The sequence below is a fragment of the Uloborus diversus genome, chromosome 3 (assembly GCF_026930045.1).
Source record: "Uloborus diversus isolate 005 chromosome 3, Udiv.v.3.1, whole genome shotgun sequence".
In the NCBI taxonomy this organism is placed as follows: domain Eukaryota; kingdom Metazoa; phylum Arthropoda; class Arachnida; order Araneae; family Uloboridae; genus Uloborus; species Uloborus diversus.
In genome coordinates this window covers 160,188,295-160,210,720 of record NC_072733.1, presented here as the reverse complement: position 1 = coordinate 160,210,720, position 22,426 = coordinate 160,188,295, and the positions used below count along the sequence as shown (strand labels likewise).

At 32.1% G+C, this 22,426-nt stretch overlaps 1 protein-coding gene across 1 annotated transcript in view; it reads right to left on the bottom strand.

Moving 5' to 3' along the window:
• Window positions 1–22,426, bottom strand: part of LOC129218356 (transient receptor potential cation channel subfamily V member 5-like) — a 119,080-nt gene that overhangs the window by 82,810 nt on the left and 13,844 nt on the right. Inside the window, 6 exon segments of the mRNA XM_054852599.1 lie at window positions 1,310–1,392; window positions 6,803–6,955; window positions 10,358–10,459; window positions 17,405–17,561; window positions 18,540–18,729; window positions 20,725–20,901. Coding sequence (XP_054708574.1) covers window positions 1,310–1,392; window positions 6,803–6,955; window positions 10,358–10,459; window positions 17,405–17,561; window positions 18,540–18,729; window positions 20,725–20,901 — 862 coding nt within the window.

Sequence of the window (22,426 nt, the reverse complement as noted above, 5' to 3'; positions counted from 1 at the left end):
ATTTGAATAATAAGTGTCTGCAGTATAACACGTGTTAAGACTAATCTTTATTTACGTTTTTTGAAGAATACAGTGGTCGCTGGCTACGGAAAACATGATTTTGCAAACTCTATTCAATATTGAAACATGAAATTTGGCATGCCTATCTTGTAAGTACTTGTGAGTGTAACAGACAACAGATTATGGGCAAATCTTTTTTTTTTTTTTTTTTTTGATTTAGTGCTTTTCTATAAACAGCAGATTATGGGCAAATCTTTTTTTTAAAATTTAGTGCTTTTCTACCAAAAAAAAAATGTCTAGTTTTAGAGAAATTTCTGGATAAGCTCACATAATTTGTCACAAATCTTAAAATTCTTGAAATATTTCTTAACCTGCGGTCTTGTTACATTAATAACTTTTATACATGTGAAATAATCTAGCCACATTGTGTAAATTTCAGTTATTTTTTACCGAAAAATCACCAATTAAAAAAAATAACACCGATGTTATGGTTTATTTTTTGAAGTAAAATACATGTTTTAAAATCCTTCTGTTTCCTTAAAAACATTAATATTATTTCATAATAAAGTTTTTTATACAAAACTACTCCAATTCTTGTCGGATACCTTAAACTTTTTTTTATTTTTTTTTAATTCGCTCAAACAATATCACATTTCCTTCATTATGCCGCACATGAAATTTCTGAACGATAGTTTCATCGCTAGACAAAGTAGGGTCGTTTAATTATGCGCACCCTGTAAATATAATTATTTGTATCAATTATTTTGAGGCATTATTCTTCATCACTGCAACATACAATGATATTGAGCTCTAGCCTGCTCTGCAATATGTCAAGTTTTCTGATTAACAAGAGAAAAACAGAAAGCATATGAAATCTTAAGTGGTGATTTTTTGAAACATGGAACTCTATAAAGCAGCCTGTTTATTCTGCTGTGACAAATTTTCAAAAAATATGAAAGGTGAGTTGCGGGTACAGTGTTTGATTTTTCCATATTGAGCAAATCATTCACAAATGTTAACAAGATTGTTCAACTGGAAATGAGTACAGGACAAGGATTGGAAAGGAAATTTTCATGAAAAAAAAACAACCTAGATTGAAAATATTTTTTTTAAAACAGACCTGTTACACCAGTTTTCTCTTTGATTTGAATCTTCAAAATGCTGTTTATTTTTCGAGATTGTTTTGGTTTATTTTTATTTAACTTATCAATTTTTTTGCACTTTTTCTGTTCGAGTACTGGTACTATAAGTGTATAACATTAAGACCTCATAAATTGCTAATAATACATCGATGGTATAAAAGTAGTACCTGAATTTTACAAAAGTGTTCCACTTCGCATTTAAAAGATCTGCAAGCAGTCCAGTAAGCATTTCTAAGTGATCAAGTTGCTCCTGAAAGGAAAAAAAAAAAGGTGTTTTACTACAAAAGTAATTTTTTACCTCTTTTAATTAAGATTTTAATCAGTTAAAGACATTTAAACCGTTTAATCATTAAGAATAATTTAAACCATTTTGTTCTTGATATAAAATTCAAGTGACATTTTTTAATGGAATCTTTAGTTCATACAATTTTTTATTTCAATAAAATAGCCCAAGTAAATAAGTACAATAAAATATAATGATAAAAGGTTGCATTTATTTGAGATATAGTTTTGTATTTCCTTTTACATTTCCATCATCGGCAATATTTATTCACCCATATTTCTTTTTGTGACTAGCTTTAACTTTTGAGTTAACACGCTGTCGTATGCTTGTTAAAACAATTTAAGCATCTACTTTTTAAAAATTGATGGTGTTTATTTTAGTAAACTACCAAAGAATGTGTATCTATGGTTCCTTAAACGACACTAAGTGCACATTAATAGGCTTGCCAAATTTCTGAAATGTTCAACAGGACACTTGAATACCCTCCCCCTCCCCCCTGTCATCGTAGCGAGTATTCGAAAGAATGCACACCCCTAGCTGGTTTTTAGAGTGCTTTAGAGGGTAGTTCGTTCTTAATGATATATATAAGTGGTTACTAATTATGAGCTAAATCAGGGGTAATAATAAAATGACGCAAGCATATATATTTAAGCATTTTATTTTTTCCAATTTCATATTTGTAAGTTACTTCAGTAGGAGAAAAAACTTCGAATGAGGAATACAAATTTGAACTTACATGTTCTTTGCATTGGCCAGGACTAGTCTTTTTTGTTTTTAATATTGTTGTAAAAATCCTCACAAGCTAATCCGATACCGATATTAATTTTACAGATCAATGTTACAAATCTAGACCTCAGAGCCAGACTGACGTAAGTCACATAATCGCTACTTTACAGGAGATAGGAAAAACATTTGTGTGGCTCATGCAAAGGATAGGACACGCGCTCTTTTAACACTGGTAAATAATTACAGAGGATATTTTTTTGTTTTAGAATTACGTTTGCATGGCTTGATAGTGGACTAGGATTCTACATACAATACAATAATAAACAGAAAATCGCAATTTTTGGACTTAGTTAGTCTGGCTCTGAGGTACAGAAATGACAAAGTTATTATTTTAAATAATCCTTCAGTTAATTATTTTTAGATTTTTTTTGGTCATCTGTAATCAAATATATCTTTTACCGGGACGTGACGTAAACCTGTAATTTGTAGATTTTACTTCTATTTGCTTCCTTTGTATTATGGAATGCAATTATTACAGTTTTGAACGTTTGCAATCATTAGAAAGTCAGAGTAACGTGCGATAGTTCTAAGATGATACCTGAAGAATTTAAGAATGATAGAAATGAATCCTGTATTTTGAATCTTATGGATTCATTTAATATACAGTCAACTCGCGATATCTAAAGGGACCAACGAAAAAACTTCGATTTATCGAAAGTTCGACTTACTGCTAATTTTGGTTTTCGGCGTTTTAATATTAAAAACCATCGAGTATTTTAATTAATATGTACATATAACAGACAAAATTGCAGAACTTAAAAGTGTTTAAGCACAGTATGCACAGTTTAATCAAAAATATAAGAGAAGAAAAAATTCAAAAGCATAGTTTTGATTTCGATACTGCCGGAACCACTTGAATAGAGCTGAATCTACTTCAGGAAAGGTGCACACCTTCATTCGTTTCAAATTCGGATTCATGGATTTTACCGCTTTAGAAGTTTCTCTTTTTCTTTCGATATCATTGTCAGAGTACTTGCTTAGTCATCCTTAATAGTAAAGAAAACTCACTCTGTCTCAGGAACTTATCAGCAAATGATCGAACTAACTTAGGGGAACGCATCTTAACTTAGGTAAGCCTTTGAATAAAGGACTTGACAATTTGACAGCTTAAAAGCAAATTCTTAGTCTAGCAACATGTCAAAGTGTAAACAGTACAGTATAACGAAAGAGAACAAGCTAACTCATTTCCGCAAGTGTAACTCCTTTATCGCACATTGCCTAAACAGTTGCTCTTCTTGCTTTAGAGGTCTATCGTGCAGGAATTGCGAGTGAAGGTAAATTAATTTTTCTCTCAGAGTCACTTGTTTTTTCTTTCTTTTTTTTCGTTCTTTCGAAATAAATTTCGAGTCATCTTTAACAAAACCTTCGAGTTAAAGGAAGCTAACTTCGAGATATAGAGAACAATTAGCATGGAATTCACACACAAAGGGTTCGGGACTTAATAAAACCGAGTTATAGTAATATTCGAGTTATCGGGCTTCGAGTTATCGCGAATCGACTGTATTTTTCTTTGAGAATACAAATTAGTTTATTTAAAAATTGCAAATTAGTTTATTTGTCGTCCTTCACTCCCGTATAAAAATTTCAAAAACTTAATGAATAAAAAATAACTTTTATTATCGTCGAGTTTCTGCATTCATTTAATACAGATTTTTATTTATTTTTTTTCGTTTTTTGTTGCGACTTACTTCTCTAACAACAAAACAATTGATCTTTTTCAAATGTGACATTAGCTAAAAAACATTATTGTTTTTTCACTAAGCCGGAATTTCAAAGCTTTCACAGAATGATTACAAACGAGTGTACCTGAACGAAACCCGAACATGTAAGGAAGAAAAACTTTACCCTTAAGATGGAACCCTTGCAAGGTCATTTATTTCATTTGTTTATCATTTTTAGCTTATCTTCCAAACAAAATACCCACTCCCATTATTCTTGCCGCCCTTCGAAGTCTTTGATCTTCTTATTTTAGCCATTCGTTCCAATTCTTTCGTTACTTCTACCGCCACCTATAAATAGCCTGAATTAATATTTGATTCTTCCGAGATGAAGACATTTGCTGTGAAACTAATATTTCCCAGCTGATAAGGAACACTGACCAGTTCGTATAATTCTGTGGAATTCGAACTAGACGTGCAATTTCCCTTATTGATAAACATGCCAGAAATAGCAACCGTTTCCTGCAGCTTATCAGACGACACGTGTTCCCTTTGATAAAGCATTTTTTATTTTATAAGGTTAACAGAAAATTCTGAGACATTTAAAATTTCACGAAAACAATTTTTTTCCCTATTTATATTTTGTTCTTGCATTTTATAATTTATTTTCAAAGTTACGTCTGTGGATTCTGGATTCTACGCAGCAAATGAACGTAGTTACGAACCTTATAACCAACGAGTGTTTGACTGCATGAAGAACGAGTGTTTAACTGCATGAAGAACGAGTATTTAACTGCATGAAGAACGAGTATTGAACTGCATGAAGAACGAGTATTGAACTGCATGAAGAACGAGTGTTTAACAGCATGAAGAACGAGTATTTAACTGCATGAAGAACGAGTATTGAACTGCATGAAGAACGAGTATTGAACTGCATGAAGAACGAGTGTTTAACTGCATGAAGAACGAGTGTTTAACTGCATGAAGAACGAGTCTTTAACTGCATGAAGAAAGAGAGTGTTGAACTGCGTGACGAAAGAGTGTTTGACTTCAAGAATTTTTTGATGAAGAACAAGAGCATTTTATTTGCAGCTAATATGGTTTTGTTGAAAATGGGTTTATATTTCCATTAGAAACAATACTAAAATAAATAAGGCAGATAATGTTTTATTGACGACAATTATTCCAGCCAAATTTCTGTGAAAACCTACGAATACTTTGTAAATGCCCTGTTATCTCTACCACTTCCTACAAGCCACAGAGTTATTTATTTATTTCAAATGGTAGATAACTTGACAAATTAAAATGCAAACAGAACTAAAACGAAGAACAAGGGGGGAAAAAGTCATTGTCTCAATAAAAAAACACGGGCACGATTATAGATCTACCTCCACGTGGTGTGCCCTGGGCAACGTTTAATACGGCTAAAAGATCTATAACTTTTCAGCAAGCTACAGAGTCAAACCACGAGATTTGAATTGTTTTGGTCCTTTGAGGACGAACTTTTGCTAGGGAACGCTACTTTTCTCTCAAAGAGAGTTAGCTGTTTCAAATTAGGCAAATAGAATCACTCAATACGAGCAAATCCAAATATTTGTAAATTGTAATACGATAAAATGCATTCTATATGTATGAAAAAAATACAGAGCAAAGTCGGGTATTTCTATCCAATATTTGCAATCACGTTTAAGTTTTGCATCTTTTTTTCACTGGCAGATGAGTTGCGCAGAATTGCTCGATTGGGTAGGAAAATTCTGCACAAAGAAAGTGTTTAGTTTTAACTTTTTAAATTCACTTCAAAGAGCGAATTTACTCTGATGCTTTGTGTAGCAAGTTTTGGACGTCTATTGTTTCACATGTATAATAACTTAGAGAAGTCGTGGTTGTGTTTAAGGTGCTACAGCTCTACGAATTTCAATATGAGCAATTAACTCTTAATCTGAAGCAGAAGACATTTATATCGATTACACCCATTAGTGTAAATGCTAAAGTTAAAACTTTAATATATTTTCTTTCGTGTGTGTATATCTCACCTCAGAGCAACAGTTAAAGATCTAAGACTGTGAAACAGAAGTAAAATATCCTACTGTTGCTTTGTGGCGGCCAAAAATATGTGTATGTAAATGCATGCAAAAAACTTTTTATAGAGAAAGAAAAACAACTTTTTATTTAAAATCTCACAATTTATAATAAAAAGATAAATAAAAAAAATGTCAAAAAACTGATTAGCAATTTATGAAAATCACACCTTAAAAATTAACTGCCGAATGATGATTGTCCTAATTTGGATATTTTTTGGAAAACAGAAAGGTTTTTCTAAAACTAAGTTTTATGCATATTTCTAAGAATGAAAATTAATCATATCTGCATATATATTTAAATATTTTGATTTTTTAAAGTTTTTGTAAGGAAATGTAACTAAGAAACTATATTTTGATTGATAAAAAAATCAATATTTTCGTTTTTTAAATTTTTCCAGTAAAAAAAAAAAAAAAACTGGAGTTTTTAAGCGATTTTAAAACTTTCGGAAGTTATACATCTCTAGGTTTAATCCAGAATTGCTTTTTTAAAAGGAATTTTTATACGATTAAAAACAAAACTAGAGAAATAGTTTCTTAAAAATAATGTTCTCTCATAAATTTTAGAAAGCAAAATTATAAAGCCAAATTTTAAACAAATAAATTTTACACATATATTTATTGAGAAGGTACAAATATTCGATTAGAAAATAAGTACTGATAAACTATTTTGTGGATGATGTCAATTTAATTATGATTCAATCATAAAATTTCAGCCTTACAGAGTAAAGTAACTAACTTGACAGAATAATTTTAAAAGCAAAATTAGAAATATGCTTTAAAATATTTTTTTTATTGTTAATTTTATGTAAAAAAAATTATAATAGAAGTTTCGGAATATTTCCAAATACTTACACCATAGACCACAAGGTTCAAAACCGATAACTTATTAATTTCACCCGTTTTTCCATCAATTGTATCAATATCGTCTAGAGGATAAGCTGCACATGTTATATTGCCCAGCTCCCAGTAGATTTCTCTCTGTAACTCCAAAATATGGAAGTAAATCTGAAAGATAATGCAATTTTTAGCAATAGAAAAAACGATTTGATTTATTCAAATGAAATGTTTTTTTTTTTTTTTTTTTTTTTTTTTTTTTTTTTTTTTTTTTTAATGCGAGGTGAGTTTTCACGTTGGAACTTCGAACTCAAAAAGAATACCATATTTTTGGACGTGTGATTAAATTTAAAAAGCATCAAATCTTAAAATCCCCACTTAAGTTACGATCCTGCAAAGAAGGAGACAGTTTCATGCTATAACGCTCGTTTTTCACCTTTTTGGACGTTATGAAATCCTTTTGCTACGTCCAATTTCTAGAAAACTCAATATTTACAATATTAATGCTTTTTGACTTTTTTGAAAGTTTGAATTGAATGGTCAAAAACAAAGAGTGTTTTTAATTTTCGATTTTTTATTTAAAAGACAAATACAATTATATAAATATTTAAAATTATTAATAATTTTGTTAATATAGTGGGAGGTGCAAATGATAACCTAAAGTTCTGAAAATGGAATTCAGCGTAGTAAACAAAAAGGTTTTATGAGTACCACCCTGATGTCTGAAGCTTTAATATTAATGACAAAATACTCATTTGCTGCCTGCTATACAATTGATGTCTGACAAGCAAAACACAGGTGGTATCAACGCGAGCACTATGTGACGTACGCTAAATTCAACTTATTTCTTCACAAAAAAATGTGTAAATGGTACTTTTATTTGTTGATTTATATTTCTTGTGAAGCTAGTAGCGATATTTTCTTTAAACCGAAGGAAGCCTGATAAGAAATGATGCTGTAATGTACGTCATGAGATTAATAAAATTCAAGCTCTGAGAAATAGTTATACACACAGTTATCAGGTGCTTAAGTCGCTGCTAGCTTGGCAGCTGTGCACTGCATGTTGAAAAATGATTGGATTTTGTGAGGATAGCAGACAATTAATTTGTCACATTTTTATTGAACGCAGATGTTTTCCATAAGTGATTGGGTGGAGAAAATTGTATTGGTAAGGATAATTTTTCCAGCGTATATTGAAAACAAAAATTGAATTTTGACATCTGGAATTCAAATTATGTTTTTCGCAATCACGAGAATGTGTGTATGTAGGCATGAGTGTGTGTTTGTGTGTATGTGTGTGTGTGCAGGTGGGCGTATGTATGCGTGTGTGTATAGGATATGGACGCAACCTGGAGACGGTTTTCGCTAGAGGAGCAGCATCGTGATCCCAGTCGACGGTGTTGCTGCAGAGGGAGGCGGGGGGGGGGAAATAAAATTATAGGAACATCAAAACCATCAAGTGAGAACAATAAGCAATGTGATTGCTCAAGAAAAAAAAAGAGCAGTTAGAGAGATTGTAGGAATGTGTGTAACAAGAGCTAAATTTACCTGCCGAAATAAAGCTTTGTTCAGTGTAAAAGTAATAATTTAAAAACATCTATAAAATTACAATCACACGTTTTGAAACATATCCTATATCTTTATGCTTTTAAGCATAAAGATATAGGACTTTATGCTTAATCCTATATCTTTATAGGATTAAGCATAATCCTATATCTTATATTACTTTAGATATGTTATGTACACTTATTATAAATAACACAGTTATTTATGTTAAGTGTACATAAACTTCACTTAAAAGTGAAGTTTTGATGTATAGCTGTCATCGTTGTCAGTGACTTACAAAAAAACTAATAAATCACGTTAAAAAAATATACATATTATGAAAGCATGAATTGAAATTGAAATTTAGCCTTTAGATTAAAAGCAAAAATTTACTTGGAAGTAACTAGTATCATTAGACAAACACATTTTCGTCAGTTTAGTTATTGTAGAAGATACCGAAAATTCATATACAATGCATGTAGTATACTAGAGTTTAAATATCCCTCAGAGCATGTTGCTGGTGATCGGCAATGAGCGACTCGATCGTTACAGGTTCTTGATGTCCCATGTTGACATTCAAACAATTTGCTATTGTTTTAAATACAAATTCTAGTTAATGCTTTTAATGATATAAATACTGTTTACATCAGTATCTGCATCCATGTCTCTTCGAGAATACCAGAGAATCTTTTCGGCAACCTCATACATTAATGCGAAGTTGGAGTTTGCATTAACAGATGGAATTTTTTAATTCAAAATTTCAAACAGTATTTTTTCAAATGTTTTTGCGTTTTTATTCTACTGGGTGAGGGAATAAGTTTAATCGTTTTAAAACAAAAGCAAATGTTTGAACGTGAAATTATTAACTGATTTTATTCAAAACCCTTTCCATCTGAAGCGACAACCTTCGCCCATCTTTTGGGTAATAAACGCATTCCTGGAGTGGAGATTTCTGTTTTTCTTTTCAATCCAGTCATCGATCCATTTTTGGATGAGGTCATTTGATGTGAGGCACTGAAGTAGTTTCCGACTGCATCGGCCGGCACAATGGACAGTCTGAATGGACACAGTGTCAGGTGAACGCAATGGATTGAGGTAGGACCTCCCAATTCATCCCTTCAAGGTCCAGACGGATTGACTAATATGTGGCCTACTGTTGTCGCGCTATAATAAAATCATCTTCTTGTGTCTTCGAGCCATTCCGGACGTTTTCTTTACTTAGAATATTGAATTTTAAACTCATTGGTTGAAGTCGGTAATGTTGAATGGTATGGATCAATATCAACTATTTCCTCAAGTTTGCAATTTTTGAGAATTTGTTTGGGCTTGGCCACGTTTTTTGGTCGTTGAAACCAATTTCTGCAAGTTGGCTCCGATGAAGTATTGTTGTCGTAAGCATCCTCAAACAAACGGCACGTTTTTGCAGCACTTTTCTTCAAAAGATAGTAGTGGAGAAGGATTTCTCGCAAACGCTGCGTTTTCACAGCAAATTCCGACCTTTTAGATGTGATATGAATATTTTTTGTTTGTACTCCAAACAAAAATCTAATCTGATTTTTAACAGCTCACATACACTCATTTTAAATCCACTTGTCGAAAGGTTTAAAAAGATTCAAGCGATAATATTTACACCATCTCGTGAAAAAAAATTGAACATATTCCGATGCTCAAAACATTAAACTAAGTTTTCCATTTCTTTGAAATTCTGTTCTTTCCATACAGACGGATCGTTACTTTCTGATTAAGAAGTTATTGTAGAGAAATAGTAAACTTATACCCGAAGTTTTTTCACAAACAACTGTATCCAACTTTTTTTTTAAGTAGCTCGGAGCTCATTTTGTGGTTCAATTTAGTAGACAGTGCAATGATAGTAATAAATAGGTATATTTGCATACTGAATATTCTTTTGCAAAATTATTATAGGCGTGGTTAATAATGAACGAATTTCAGAAACAAACTTGAAAAAAATTAGAAAGAAAAATTTATTTTCGGATAGAAGAAGAAAAGATTTCTTTTCCCAAAACTTACATCTTTCATTGCTAGTTTCGCAGCTAATATTAGTGGTGTTAAGCGCTGACGATTTTTTATGTCCAAAGATGCGCCACATTCATATACCATGTCGAATGTTTCCTGAAATCAAATTTTTTCACATAAAAAGAGTTAATAAAATTAGTTTTATACATATTTAATGCTTGTCATTTTACTGTAATACAGGTATCCCTCGTAAAACACGGTTAATTCGTTCCATGTAGTATTGAAACCGTGTTATTAGAGACTTTTTTTATAAATGATTTTTTTACTCATTTTTTAACCTAATTAATCACGTACATATCATAAATCATATCAATGTGTACCGTGTTATATCGAAACCTTGAAATAATGTAAATCAAGGAATGTGTACAGTTTTGTATCGAAACCAATTTATAAGGTACAAATCTTATAATAGATAAAATTTCGGCTCAATAGAACATATAAACGAAAACTGGCAACCAGAACATACAAAGACCCACTGATTTAAAAATAAGAGTTGTTATAAACGATAAAACTAAATCATTTTGCATACCTGAAATTAAAACTGTTATGCACAACAAGAAGAAACTTAATCCACTTCTCTTTCTATGCTAAGAACAAAACGCATTCTATAAGAAAAAATATCTGCGCTTTTCTTTAGCAATAACGTTCGCCTGAGCAGCAACAACAACGAAACAAAATTTAAAATAAAATAAATAGAATAATTCTATTTATTTTACTTCATATTTTGTTTCGACTACATTTTTCATTTATCGTTTGACAAATTTAGCTTATGTTTAATCCTAATGTTATTTTTTTAAAATGCATTGGAAACAAACTAATATTCACCATTTTGCCTTTAAAACACAAATGAGAAAAATCAAGTACAGTGACTCCCAAAAGTGTTCGTACACCTATGACTTTCAATGAAATAAGCCCCTATGCATTGGTTACAATTAATATTTCGGAATAGGTATTTAATTATAAGATTTGTGATCTATTTTCAACAAAACTACACGAAAATTTTTAATAAAACATTAAAACTTAATTTTTTAAAAAACAAAAAGTGCCGGAAATTTTATCTCACAAAAGTCTTCGTACACTTTGAAAAAATGTCAAAAAATTAGTAAATAATCTAGTTTTTTACAGAATTATTACTTAGTAGAATATCATGCAGTATCAACATTAGCTTTAAACGTCTGGGAATAGATTTCATTGTTTTTTCTTTTTTTAAAATGCAATTTCTGAATAAGTGTTCAGCAGCACTTCGATTCTTACTGTTTCTAGTTCGCTTTTCGTTTCAATGGTGTATTTTCGTAATATATCCCCCAGATATCTCCAAATATGTTCCATTAAGTTTAAATCTGGCGATTGAGGAGATATTTCTAAGTTTAAGGACAATTTGTGAGGCACCAAACGCGAACGTGTACTTCTTATCGTTATTTTGATTTAAAAAAAAAAAAAAAAAAAAACAAAGTTGTATCCGATTGTCAAATTTTGGGCTAATAGTTTAAAATTGTTTTTTGAAATATTTAAATGAACAGCATGATTCATTATTTCATCAAAAAATTCCAAATTTCCAAGTCCAGATGCTGTTATGCACCCTCACACAAGAACACCTTCACCGTTCTGATTAACTGATTCAGCTAAGTTCTTAAGATTAAATTCCTCACTTTTTCCTCTATTGACAATTCTACAACAATTGAACCCAAAATATTAAATATATTTTCATCTATAAGTAAGACGTTGTTCCAACACGTTTTGAGCTTATTTATCATTGATTTTACGACGGAAAGCGAAAGCTTACTGTTTTTCGCACGAACAAGAAAATTTCTGCGGGAAGAGGTCCCCTTTAATCCAGCTAATCTGAGAACTTGGCGAACAATTTTAGGTGAAAATTAAACATAAAATGTTTCATTCAATTCTGTAGAAACTTTTTCAGCGCTCAAATGTGTATTTTTCATAATTGTTTTAGCTGTTAACCTCCGATCACGATTGTTAACTTTGCCAGTTGACTTTTTCTTACCTTGTTTTCGATCCGATTCTTGTCTTAAAAGCATTTTATCAAGCACTTCACTATAGAATGGTATAAATTAACTAATTTAGAGACATTTCAAACCAATTTATGGCTACTGTGAGGGAAAAAAAATCAAATTGCGAATCGTGTTTGTTGTTTTCTGCGCATACCTGCCATTTAAAAATAATAAGCAGAATTTTAGGGAATAAATAAACAAAAAATTAAATGCAAATGACTTTATAGTGTCATTACAATGCAAAAATAATAAAAAACCGCATATGATAATTTTAATCATGAATGTATTCGAAAATATTTCAGTGTACGATGACTTTTGCGGCGTATTTTTTCTCTGTCTCATCGTTTTTTGAAAAAATTCAAAAATAAAATCTGGCAATATTTTGAAAAAACTACTGTGTTTTATTCAGAATGGCATAGGAATAGTGTGAAAAAAAATTGGACTTCATATTCGAATTCAGCTTTGCGTTATTTTGGTTTTACTACAAAATTTCAAGGTGTACGCACACTTTTGGGAGCCACTGTATGTATTTAAAAGTTGAAAGTTAAGTTTATACGGGGAAACCAAACTTTTGAGCCCAAGACAGACAATTTTTCGTAAGAGTTTCATAAAAACAAAGTAAAAACTTATTACAGTTGTTATCATACATTTTTTAACAGTGAACAAAAATTAAATTCTTCTAAAATTCGTGTTACATCAAAACCGTGTAGTTATGAATTAAAGTTTTGTACCGTGTAATAATCGAAACCGTGTTGTAGAAGTAACGTGTTATACGAGGGATACCTGTATAGATTACAGTAAAATGACTCTATCTATCTATCTATCTATCTATCTCTCTCTCTCTCTCTCTCTCTGTATATACATATATATATATATATATATATATATATATATATATATATATATATATATATATATATAGATAGATAGATATCTATATATATATATATATATATATATATATATATATATATATATATATATATATATATATAGATAGATAGATATCTATATATATATATAGATATCTATATATATCTATATCTATCTATCTATCTATCTATCTATCTATCTATCTATCTATATCTATATATATATATATATATATATATATATATATATATATATATATATATATATATAACCTTTTTAAGTAAAAACCTGTTGCTCGCTGCGTCCGGACTGGCAGTTACGTGACATCCGTTATTTCAGACTTTTTTTGAAAGTTTGCTACTTTTAGAGTTCGATATACTTTATTCTTTAGATGCATTTGTTTTCGAAAGTTAATAGGGATGAGAGCACAATATTTTCTGACAGCTCTAATTTTAAAAAAAATGTTTGTTATCTAGATATTGACTGATTTTTCCTACTTATAGAAAATTGAGATTAAGCAGGTCTGTTTAACTTTTAAAATTTCGCATGATTCGAGTTCAAACTGTAACAAATCAAGTTGTTTCCACACCTCAGGAAATAAATATTTCTAATAGGAGAGGACCTGGATATATTGTATTTATTTGGCAGATAAATGAATTAGAATTAGAATCTAAATAAACTAGAAATGTGAATTGTATATCAATTTCTTAATTATATTAATTTCTATTTTAAACAGGATAGCTTTTTATACCGTTTCCGTTTTGATGTTTCACCTTTTTAGGTACCATTCAAGAGGAATCTTAGTTCTTAGCTTAGAAGTGTTTTTAAATTGTAATTACTAACATTATTGCAAAAAATTATAGGCTTCAATAATTTCTCGAAATGTTCAAAATACATTTTTTTCTCATAAACATACACGTGCACAAACGCACAAAATATCTTTCCAAAGCCTTGAATCAATGATTCAAGATGGACGATCTGCTTCGGAAATAAACGTTAATTATATCGAAATCGCTCCTTTCTGTTTAAGCAGCTGACGTACAGAATAATTTTATCTTCGAGAAATCTTTTCTGTGGCCTTGAGTCTTGTTTAAAAATATTACTCTGGTTTATGAGCAAACAGATTGAAAAGTATTTTTAGGTTAGGACTTCTTGATATGTTAATAACTGTTTGCGAAGTTTTCTTGACTTATGTAAAAATGCTTTAAAAACTAAGCAAAACTTTTATTTTTGAAAATATTTTTTTTCTTTTTATAATTTTTTAAATCTAAAATAAATGAAAAATAGGAAATTTAATCGTGGCAGTATTTTTTGGCCAGTTAGGTTTTTAGTAATTAACGAAATTAAGTTCCGATGATCACGATAGTTACTTTTTGGTTCCCTAGTTATTTTCAGTAATTAACGAAACGTGTTCAGTAACTTTTATGTCCCGATTCAACCTCTCCTTACAGTTTCTGAATTTAAATAATCTTTTTTATGAGTATAAACGAACAATTAGAGATGAAATTTCATTACTTGTTACTGCCACTGAAAACTAATGTTAACGTATTCTCTCCTCCACAATCTACGAGGTGGGTCAAAAATATTGAGCTCATTTTTTATGTTAAAAAAAAAGAAAAGAACAAAGTGAGAAACGTAAAGATTGCTTTTTATTTTTTAAAGATAACACGAAATACTTTTATACTATACAACGAAATTTCAAGCATTAGACTATCATGCTGCTTAAGATCAGAAAATATGCTTTTATAAGGTTTAAAACTTTTCTTTCAATTTCGAACCATTATAAATGAATTTAATGTTAAAAGGCAGAAAGTTCATATATTCAAGTATTCTAACCAAGAAGAAAAATCATTATGTTTCAGAACCAGTGCTCATATTTTCGTTAAATTATTATCATGAATGAACTTTGACGCACGTATTCTAAACAAAAAAATATATATTCCTGATTTAAAAATGGCTTTAAAAGGCAGTTTATTTATTTTTCCTTTTAGTGAAATCCAAATTTTGATTTATGTATGAAAACACGGAGAACATTGAATCTGTACTACTGAGGAAACAATAATATATGTTTTCATCAGTTGTAATCGTGACGATAAAGCCAACTAAGACAGCTAATTCATTTTCCAGCTTAAAATAGATTAACTCTTAGAAATCCCGCTGTCTTCGAAATTTTTTTCTCACAACTTTAATAACTCTATTTTTTTTTATTAAGAAATGGCGTATGAAATACATTTTTGTTTATACTGTTTTATATTTTCTTCCGCACAAAACGAGAAATAAGATTTTGTGAAGTTTTGTGTATCTTTTCAACTTTTGCATTATCGGAATGGTCGGCCGGCTGGCGTAAAAATTAGACGTCGGCGTGGTGCAATCTTTGATCACGAGTTCTTAACCCACGGTCTACGGTGACATGTAGACCGTGGGTTAAGAAATCTTGATAGTTTCTATTTGGCTTAGGCACTCTCGGCTAAATTAAACTCTTGGTGCAGTTTTGCACCATAAGAATCCAGGTCGGATTGCGTCGTATTTCTCCGGTGTCGAATACATGCGTCGAAATTCTCCATGCCACTGGCACTCACGCCTTAAAAGTGGCACATAAAAAATTGGATGGAGAATCGAACTTGGTCTACAGAGGCTACGTGTAGTAAACTGCTCCATTAGAGGAATTTAAAAATAATATCAGCGAGAGAACTTTGAACAATTTGTGAAGACTTAACTTACCCGCAGACAAGGCAAATTGGTCCATGTGGCTAGTCATCAAACTGAGCCTCTTATTTAACGCTAGTAAATAATATTTTTAATATTTCCAAAGTAAAATTCTTGAAGGTGGACTGATAGTGTTAAATTTAAAAGCTTTTTGAAATGTTTAATTCTAATTTCTTTTTTAATCGTAGAAAAGAAAACGGACCACAACTAGTTCCGGTCATTACATAGTAATCATTCTAGGCCATCGAACAGCAATCCTAACTATACTGCCATGCTCTAAGCACATGAACAGAATCTGCACTTTTTATCAAAACCGCGCTATTGTCAACGGGTGGTTCTTTACAACATATAACATTACCTACAACATATTCTTAACATTTTACCTATATGCAACATTTTATGATCATTTGTAAATTGGAAATATTTTTTTTTGATTTGAAAAAGTAGAACCTGAATCTAGTTTATGCATGCGTAAAGCTTTAAAAAGCAATTTCACATTTCAAGTTGAGCTGCAGACACGACTTTTGTGAGTGGCAAGGTATTATAGTTCATTCTTTGTTACTTTCGCTTGATCTAGAGATACGTTTTACTCTTACTTATTAGAACAACAGAACCTATAACAAACAAGCAGAATGAAATTTACTCTGCTAAAATTCATGCAAACGACCTTGATAAGAGTGTCCAGTTGCACCATTATATCTAAAATAAGTGGCAAGACCGCAAGCAATGCATTGCAGGTGAAAAAAAGAATCCAAATAGTTCCTCTAATCGTTACACGAAATAAAAAAATATCCCACCTTTATTCATGAGGTTGGGATTGAAAAGGAATTTCGTTAGAGCAATGAAGGAGCATGAAAGAAGGACGTGAATTTCGGTGTCTGCAAGCACAGTTTTCGTTCTTTAGTTGCGTAAAAATTAAGGAAAGCATTTTTGTTGGTCACAGATTATCCACCTGAGAATGTACGAAAACTATGACTATGCATTAGGTTATTAAAAGAGCAGCATGGATTGATTACGAACATAGAGCATATTTCTTTTGAAATAAATTAAATCCTAAATTAAAATTTAAAAAAAAAGCATAGTGAACAATTTCTGCCTTTCAAAATAACATTTTAAAAGTATTTCATCCAATACTGCCCTTGACCGGTAAACGGCAGTATCTGCAGAAATAAGTTTTCGAGATGTTTGTAGAAACGCGTTTTAGATTCAATACCAACGGCAGGGAAATGTTTGATTTAGACGCATTTTTAGCGCTTTTTTTCCAGCGAAAATCAAATACGCAAGCCTGTACAATAACACAAATGTATAATAGCTGACAAAAATGCAAAAGAGAAAAAAATGCAGTTACTGCCCTTTACCTACCCATGGCAAAAATATTCATCTATTAAAACTCCCATTTTTATATAACAACCATACGAATAAATAACGCAATAAATGAGAAAATAGTCCTTACGATTGGTTTATTTTGAATGACCAAAATGTGAAGAACTGTATTTCCGTTGGTGTCCTGCATGTCTGGGTTAGCTCCTTTGGCGAGTAGAAGTCTGTAGCATTCTTCCTGTCCCAGGCAGGCGGCAAATGACAACGGATATTCTCCCCAGTAAACATAACTACAAGAACACACTTTTTAGCTTCAAAACCTTTTCATGTCACACACTTATTCAATTAAACGGCTATTTTTAACTGAATAAGAAGAAATTGGAGAAATAAGACTCTCTCTGGAGGGTAAAATAACAGCGAATAATGGCTATAGGATGAAAAACAGAAAAAAATAATAATAATAAACCGAAATGAAATGCTCGTAAAAACTTTTTCATGAGTGTAACAATTTATTTTCGAAGGCTTTTATGTTTGAAAATGGTTTGAATGGTAGATAGTCCTTTTCTTTGCAAAAGTGGATCTAACTATGCAAGACTAACCAATTTGGAGCAATCTGTACCGAATGGATTCATTTCATTTCGTGGTATGCAACTTAGAAAAATACAAAACAGTAATTTTAATTCGTCTACCGTATCAAACATTGGGTTTCACTCTCATTCATACATCGATACTGTTGTCCACAGATACTAGCTTTCTATAAAAGACCGCAACAATGCAGTAATTTTATTATTAGCTAGTACACCCTTCATCAAAAGTATAATAGATTAAAGCGGAATTTAAAATCCATGGACAGGAAGATACCCTTTCGGGCATGGCCATGATATGGTCAAACCCGAAAGGAGATCTAAATGTTTACTGCCAAATTAAAATTGGTTTGATTGCCGCTCAGAACATGTTACACTATTCACATAATTTACTTTGCGTCTTGTTGGACGCAATTTTTTTTACTAAATGAGCTTGATCCTATTATCATCGACAACAAGGCAAAATTCATGACTAGCAAATACATTTTAGGAACACCCGTATGCTAGAAATGTTTCGTCACGATAGTCTATGCAGCTTAAAGCTTTCCCAGATTGATTTATGAGCTAAGTAAATATATAAGTCGTTTTTCAATAAAATTCAGACTGTCTTGAAATATTAGAGTGAAAGAAAACAGTTAATTTCAATCACTGGTATTTCATTTCTCATTGATAAAAAGCTCTCACCCTTTGTAATCGGTCTTTAGGCTGAGATCAGCCCATTCATGAGCCAGATTGTCTGTTCGAGTAGGTTTTTGATCTTCCGGGTTAAAGAAAGTACCTGTAGCTCTTTCGTTGAAGTTAGCACCATTGTCTAATAGAAATTTCACACTTACGGGATCTTCGTTCACAATCGCCATGTGAAGTACATTTTCACCTGAAACCAGTCACATACATTAAATAATGTGTAAAAAATGTTACTAGGTGTGCTTATAAAGTAACATTAAGGAATATATTTACACTATTTTCAGTAAATTACCGCCCATTAGCCAGGGCTAAAGCAGAAATACATGAAATACACCGCCAGCTCAGTCATTTCCAGCCGAGGACTGCAGTTTCGTGCTTATTAGCACTCATCAGCCCGGCATAGGAAAGTGACTGAGCTGGAGATGGAAAACCTCTTATGAAAGCCAAGAGGGCCAAACAAACTGGTAGCTAATGTAGAATTAGCACAGACCAGACAGGCTCTGGTGGTGTATTTCATGTATTTCTGCTTTAGCCCTGGCTAATGGGCGGTAATTTACTGAAAATACCATACCTTGCCATCAATTTTCGAGTTGTACCGAACCATTGCTTCGGTCACTTGTTTGGTCTGTGCTAATTCTACATTAGCTACCAGTTTGTTTGGCCCTCTTGACTTTCATAAGAGGTTTTCCATCTCCAGCTCAGTCACTTTCCTATGCCGGACTGATAAGTGCTAATAAGCACGAAACTGCAGTCCTCGGCTGGAAATGACTGAGCTGGCGGTGTATTTCATATATTTACACTAGCTGTACCCGCACGGCGATGCTCGTGCTAAAACAGTCTGCAGCCAGCTTGAACAAGGGCAAGGATGATAGAAACATATAATTTTTGAGTTTAAAAATTTTAGTTTCTAAACATCGATGAAAACTTAATCAGAGCCTCAAATTGTAGAAAACACTTTAATCTTTTTAATATTTAAATACTTTGAATAATTGTTTTGGAGATTTTACCGAAAACAACGCGGAGACTCGCTTTTCATAGTAGACAAAAGATTTAACACATAGAGTTAAATTTCGCCGCAGACCCTTTTTCCTAAACTTTCTAAGAATCGTTTAAAACTCAATCTCGGCTCTAATTTGAAGGAAACATTTTATCTTTCCGTCTTTCACACATCATATGAGTAACTTTTTTGAGAGGTTTTACAGAAAACGGTTAGGATAATTGCATTTATTGCTGACGAATCGCGTGAGGTTACATTACGCCGCTGTCTCCTTTTTTTTATTGCAACGTTTCTAAGTGTGATAATTCATTGCACGAGTTGAAAATTAGATTTTTTTTTTACCTCCGTCAGAATTCTCTGCGGTTTGAGAGTCAATTTGATTTTTTAAGCCGCTTGAGTAATATTCTGAGCGAAAGCTAAAATTCGTACCCTGGGGTACGTTCGATTTCTGTACGTCAAACGTCTCTGTAAAAACACTTTCTATCCGTATACCGAAGATAACGTCACTGCCGAAACACAAATCAAGTTTAGCCTTGAAAATTGGCTCAATTAGTATGGCAATTAGAATCGCTTATATCTCCTGTTCTAATTGATTGAGAGAAGTGGATCAAACATATTCTTGTTTAGAAATGAAAACCCTTTCCAACGACATATAATCAATGACATACAATGTTAGGTGATGGGGGGGGGGACGTTTCCCCCAAATATGGCGAAAAATGTGAAGTTTTAGCTTAATTAGTTAATTATGAGAAAACTAATTCGAATTTTAGAATATTGGCTTCGAAGTACACTCTCCCGGGGTACGTTCGAATTTTATGCCAAGTTTCAGGACTGTAGGTGCTATGGGGTCTTCTGGCCATCGGGTACAAAGAAAGAAACAAACACTATATATATATATTTCTGGGGATGCACTGGTTTCATTGTTTATCACTTCTTGATATAGTGAAACACATGGGAGCAGTGCACCCCCAGAAATATAAATATACATTATTTCTACATTATAAGCATACATAAGTTCATTTTTAATCATAATTATGTCTGGAAATGTAAGTTGAATAATACGAGAAAGTATTTTACTGAAGATCTGCGATGCGACTCTGACTATGCAAAATACGATGCTTCCAATATTTTACAAATATATTACAAATCTATTAGAAAATTTTTTTTTTATAAATGATGTGAACATACCATAATACTCATCAGACTGATAGATATCGTTAATCAGTTTTGGAAAGAGTTTAATTAATCGTTTTGCAAGATCCATGTACAAAGGGCCCGAAGATAGAAAACACACATGTAGCGCTGTTTCTCCTACCGCTCCTCGTTCATCCAAATCCCAGCATACTTCACGAAACTGTGGGGCTCCTGAAATAAATATTGTAATTGCATTTTCTGCTGATTATATCTCTAATAAACACAACGGTTTCAATATCTGAACAATAGAAAATGCAATAAATTCTCCTCCCACTCAATTCTCTTATTTGGAATAAAATATTAGGAAAAGTTTTTTTTTTTTTTGCTTTCAGCTAAACTGAAATGATGCAATACTGTAGTTAGACTTTAATATTACATGTACAGTGAAACCCGTGTAAGTTGCTCAATTGCAGTGCATCACTTTAGTGGCCAACTTAGAGAGGTTAGCAACTTATAAAGGATGATGGCAAAAAGAGGGAAAAAAGACCTTTCTGCACCTGTCTTAGGTGATCGATTTACAAAATAGTCATTTTTACAGATTTTACTGCATTTACGTTTAGTACTTATGAATACCAAAAACAATCATATGTTACATCTACCCAGAGATAATCAAAGATTATGATAATTACGGTGCAGCAATACTGTAGGCGTAGAGAGGAGACATTTTGATGAACTACATATATATAGAGAGATAGAAGCTTCTTTTAGATAGATCTGAAGCAGGGGTGTGCTTGAAGACAACAATAAAAATAAAAAGGCTGTGCTAGTACTGTAGGGTGTTTCAAAATGAATAGCGGGGTTTTAACATGTTATAATATTTATTACACCAAACTTACAGCCACAAGTGATATATGAAATGAAAGAGAAACTCAAACAGTTTTACATAATAGCCTAAAAGTGTTCAATGTGAGCACCATTCGTCACTCGGCACACGTCAAGACGATATGCGAGTTCTTCCCAAACTTTGATGAGTGTCTCATTAGCAATTGCTGCAACAGCTGTTTCAATCCTGTTCCTTAATTCGGGAAGGTCGGCCGGCAGTGGAGGCACACACACACACGGTCCTTAATAAACCTCCAAAGATAGAAATCACACGGCGTTAGGTCGGGTGACCGTGGAGGCCATGGGAAACAAGCCCTGTCATTAGGCCCCTTACGGCCAATCCAGCGGTCGGGTACAGTTAGGTTAAGCCAATCGTGTACCTCATTATGCCAGGGAGGCGGCGCACCATCTTGCTGAAAGATGAAGTTTTCTGTAAAACACAAAACGCTTTCTGTTCTTTAGTCGCCATCTTTGCTACAAGCGTTTTCTAGTGGATTGCAGCAGAAACATTCCACGCGCATGCGCACTGATGCCATCAAACAAAAAACTGTTTGAGTTTCTCTTTCATTTGATATATCACTTGTGGCTGTAAGTTTGGTGTAATAAATATTATAACATGTTAAAACCCCGCTATTCACTTTGAAACACCCTGTATTTTAAGCTGGATTAATTAACCTAAAGAAACAAAATGTATCGTACTTTCTACTTTTCTGCACGATGACCGCCCACTTATTATTTATGTATTTCTTTATTTTAACTTATAAATACATATTTTCACTTCCTTTTACAAAAAAGGAAGTATTGTATTCGCGGTAAAATTTTCACCCAAAAATCGACCTTAGTTTCGATTTTGCTCAACCCCAAATGAATGTTG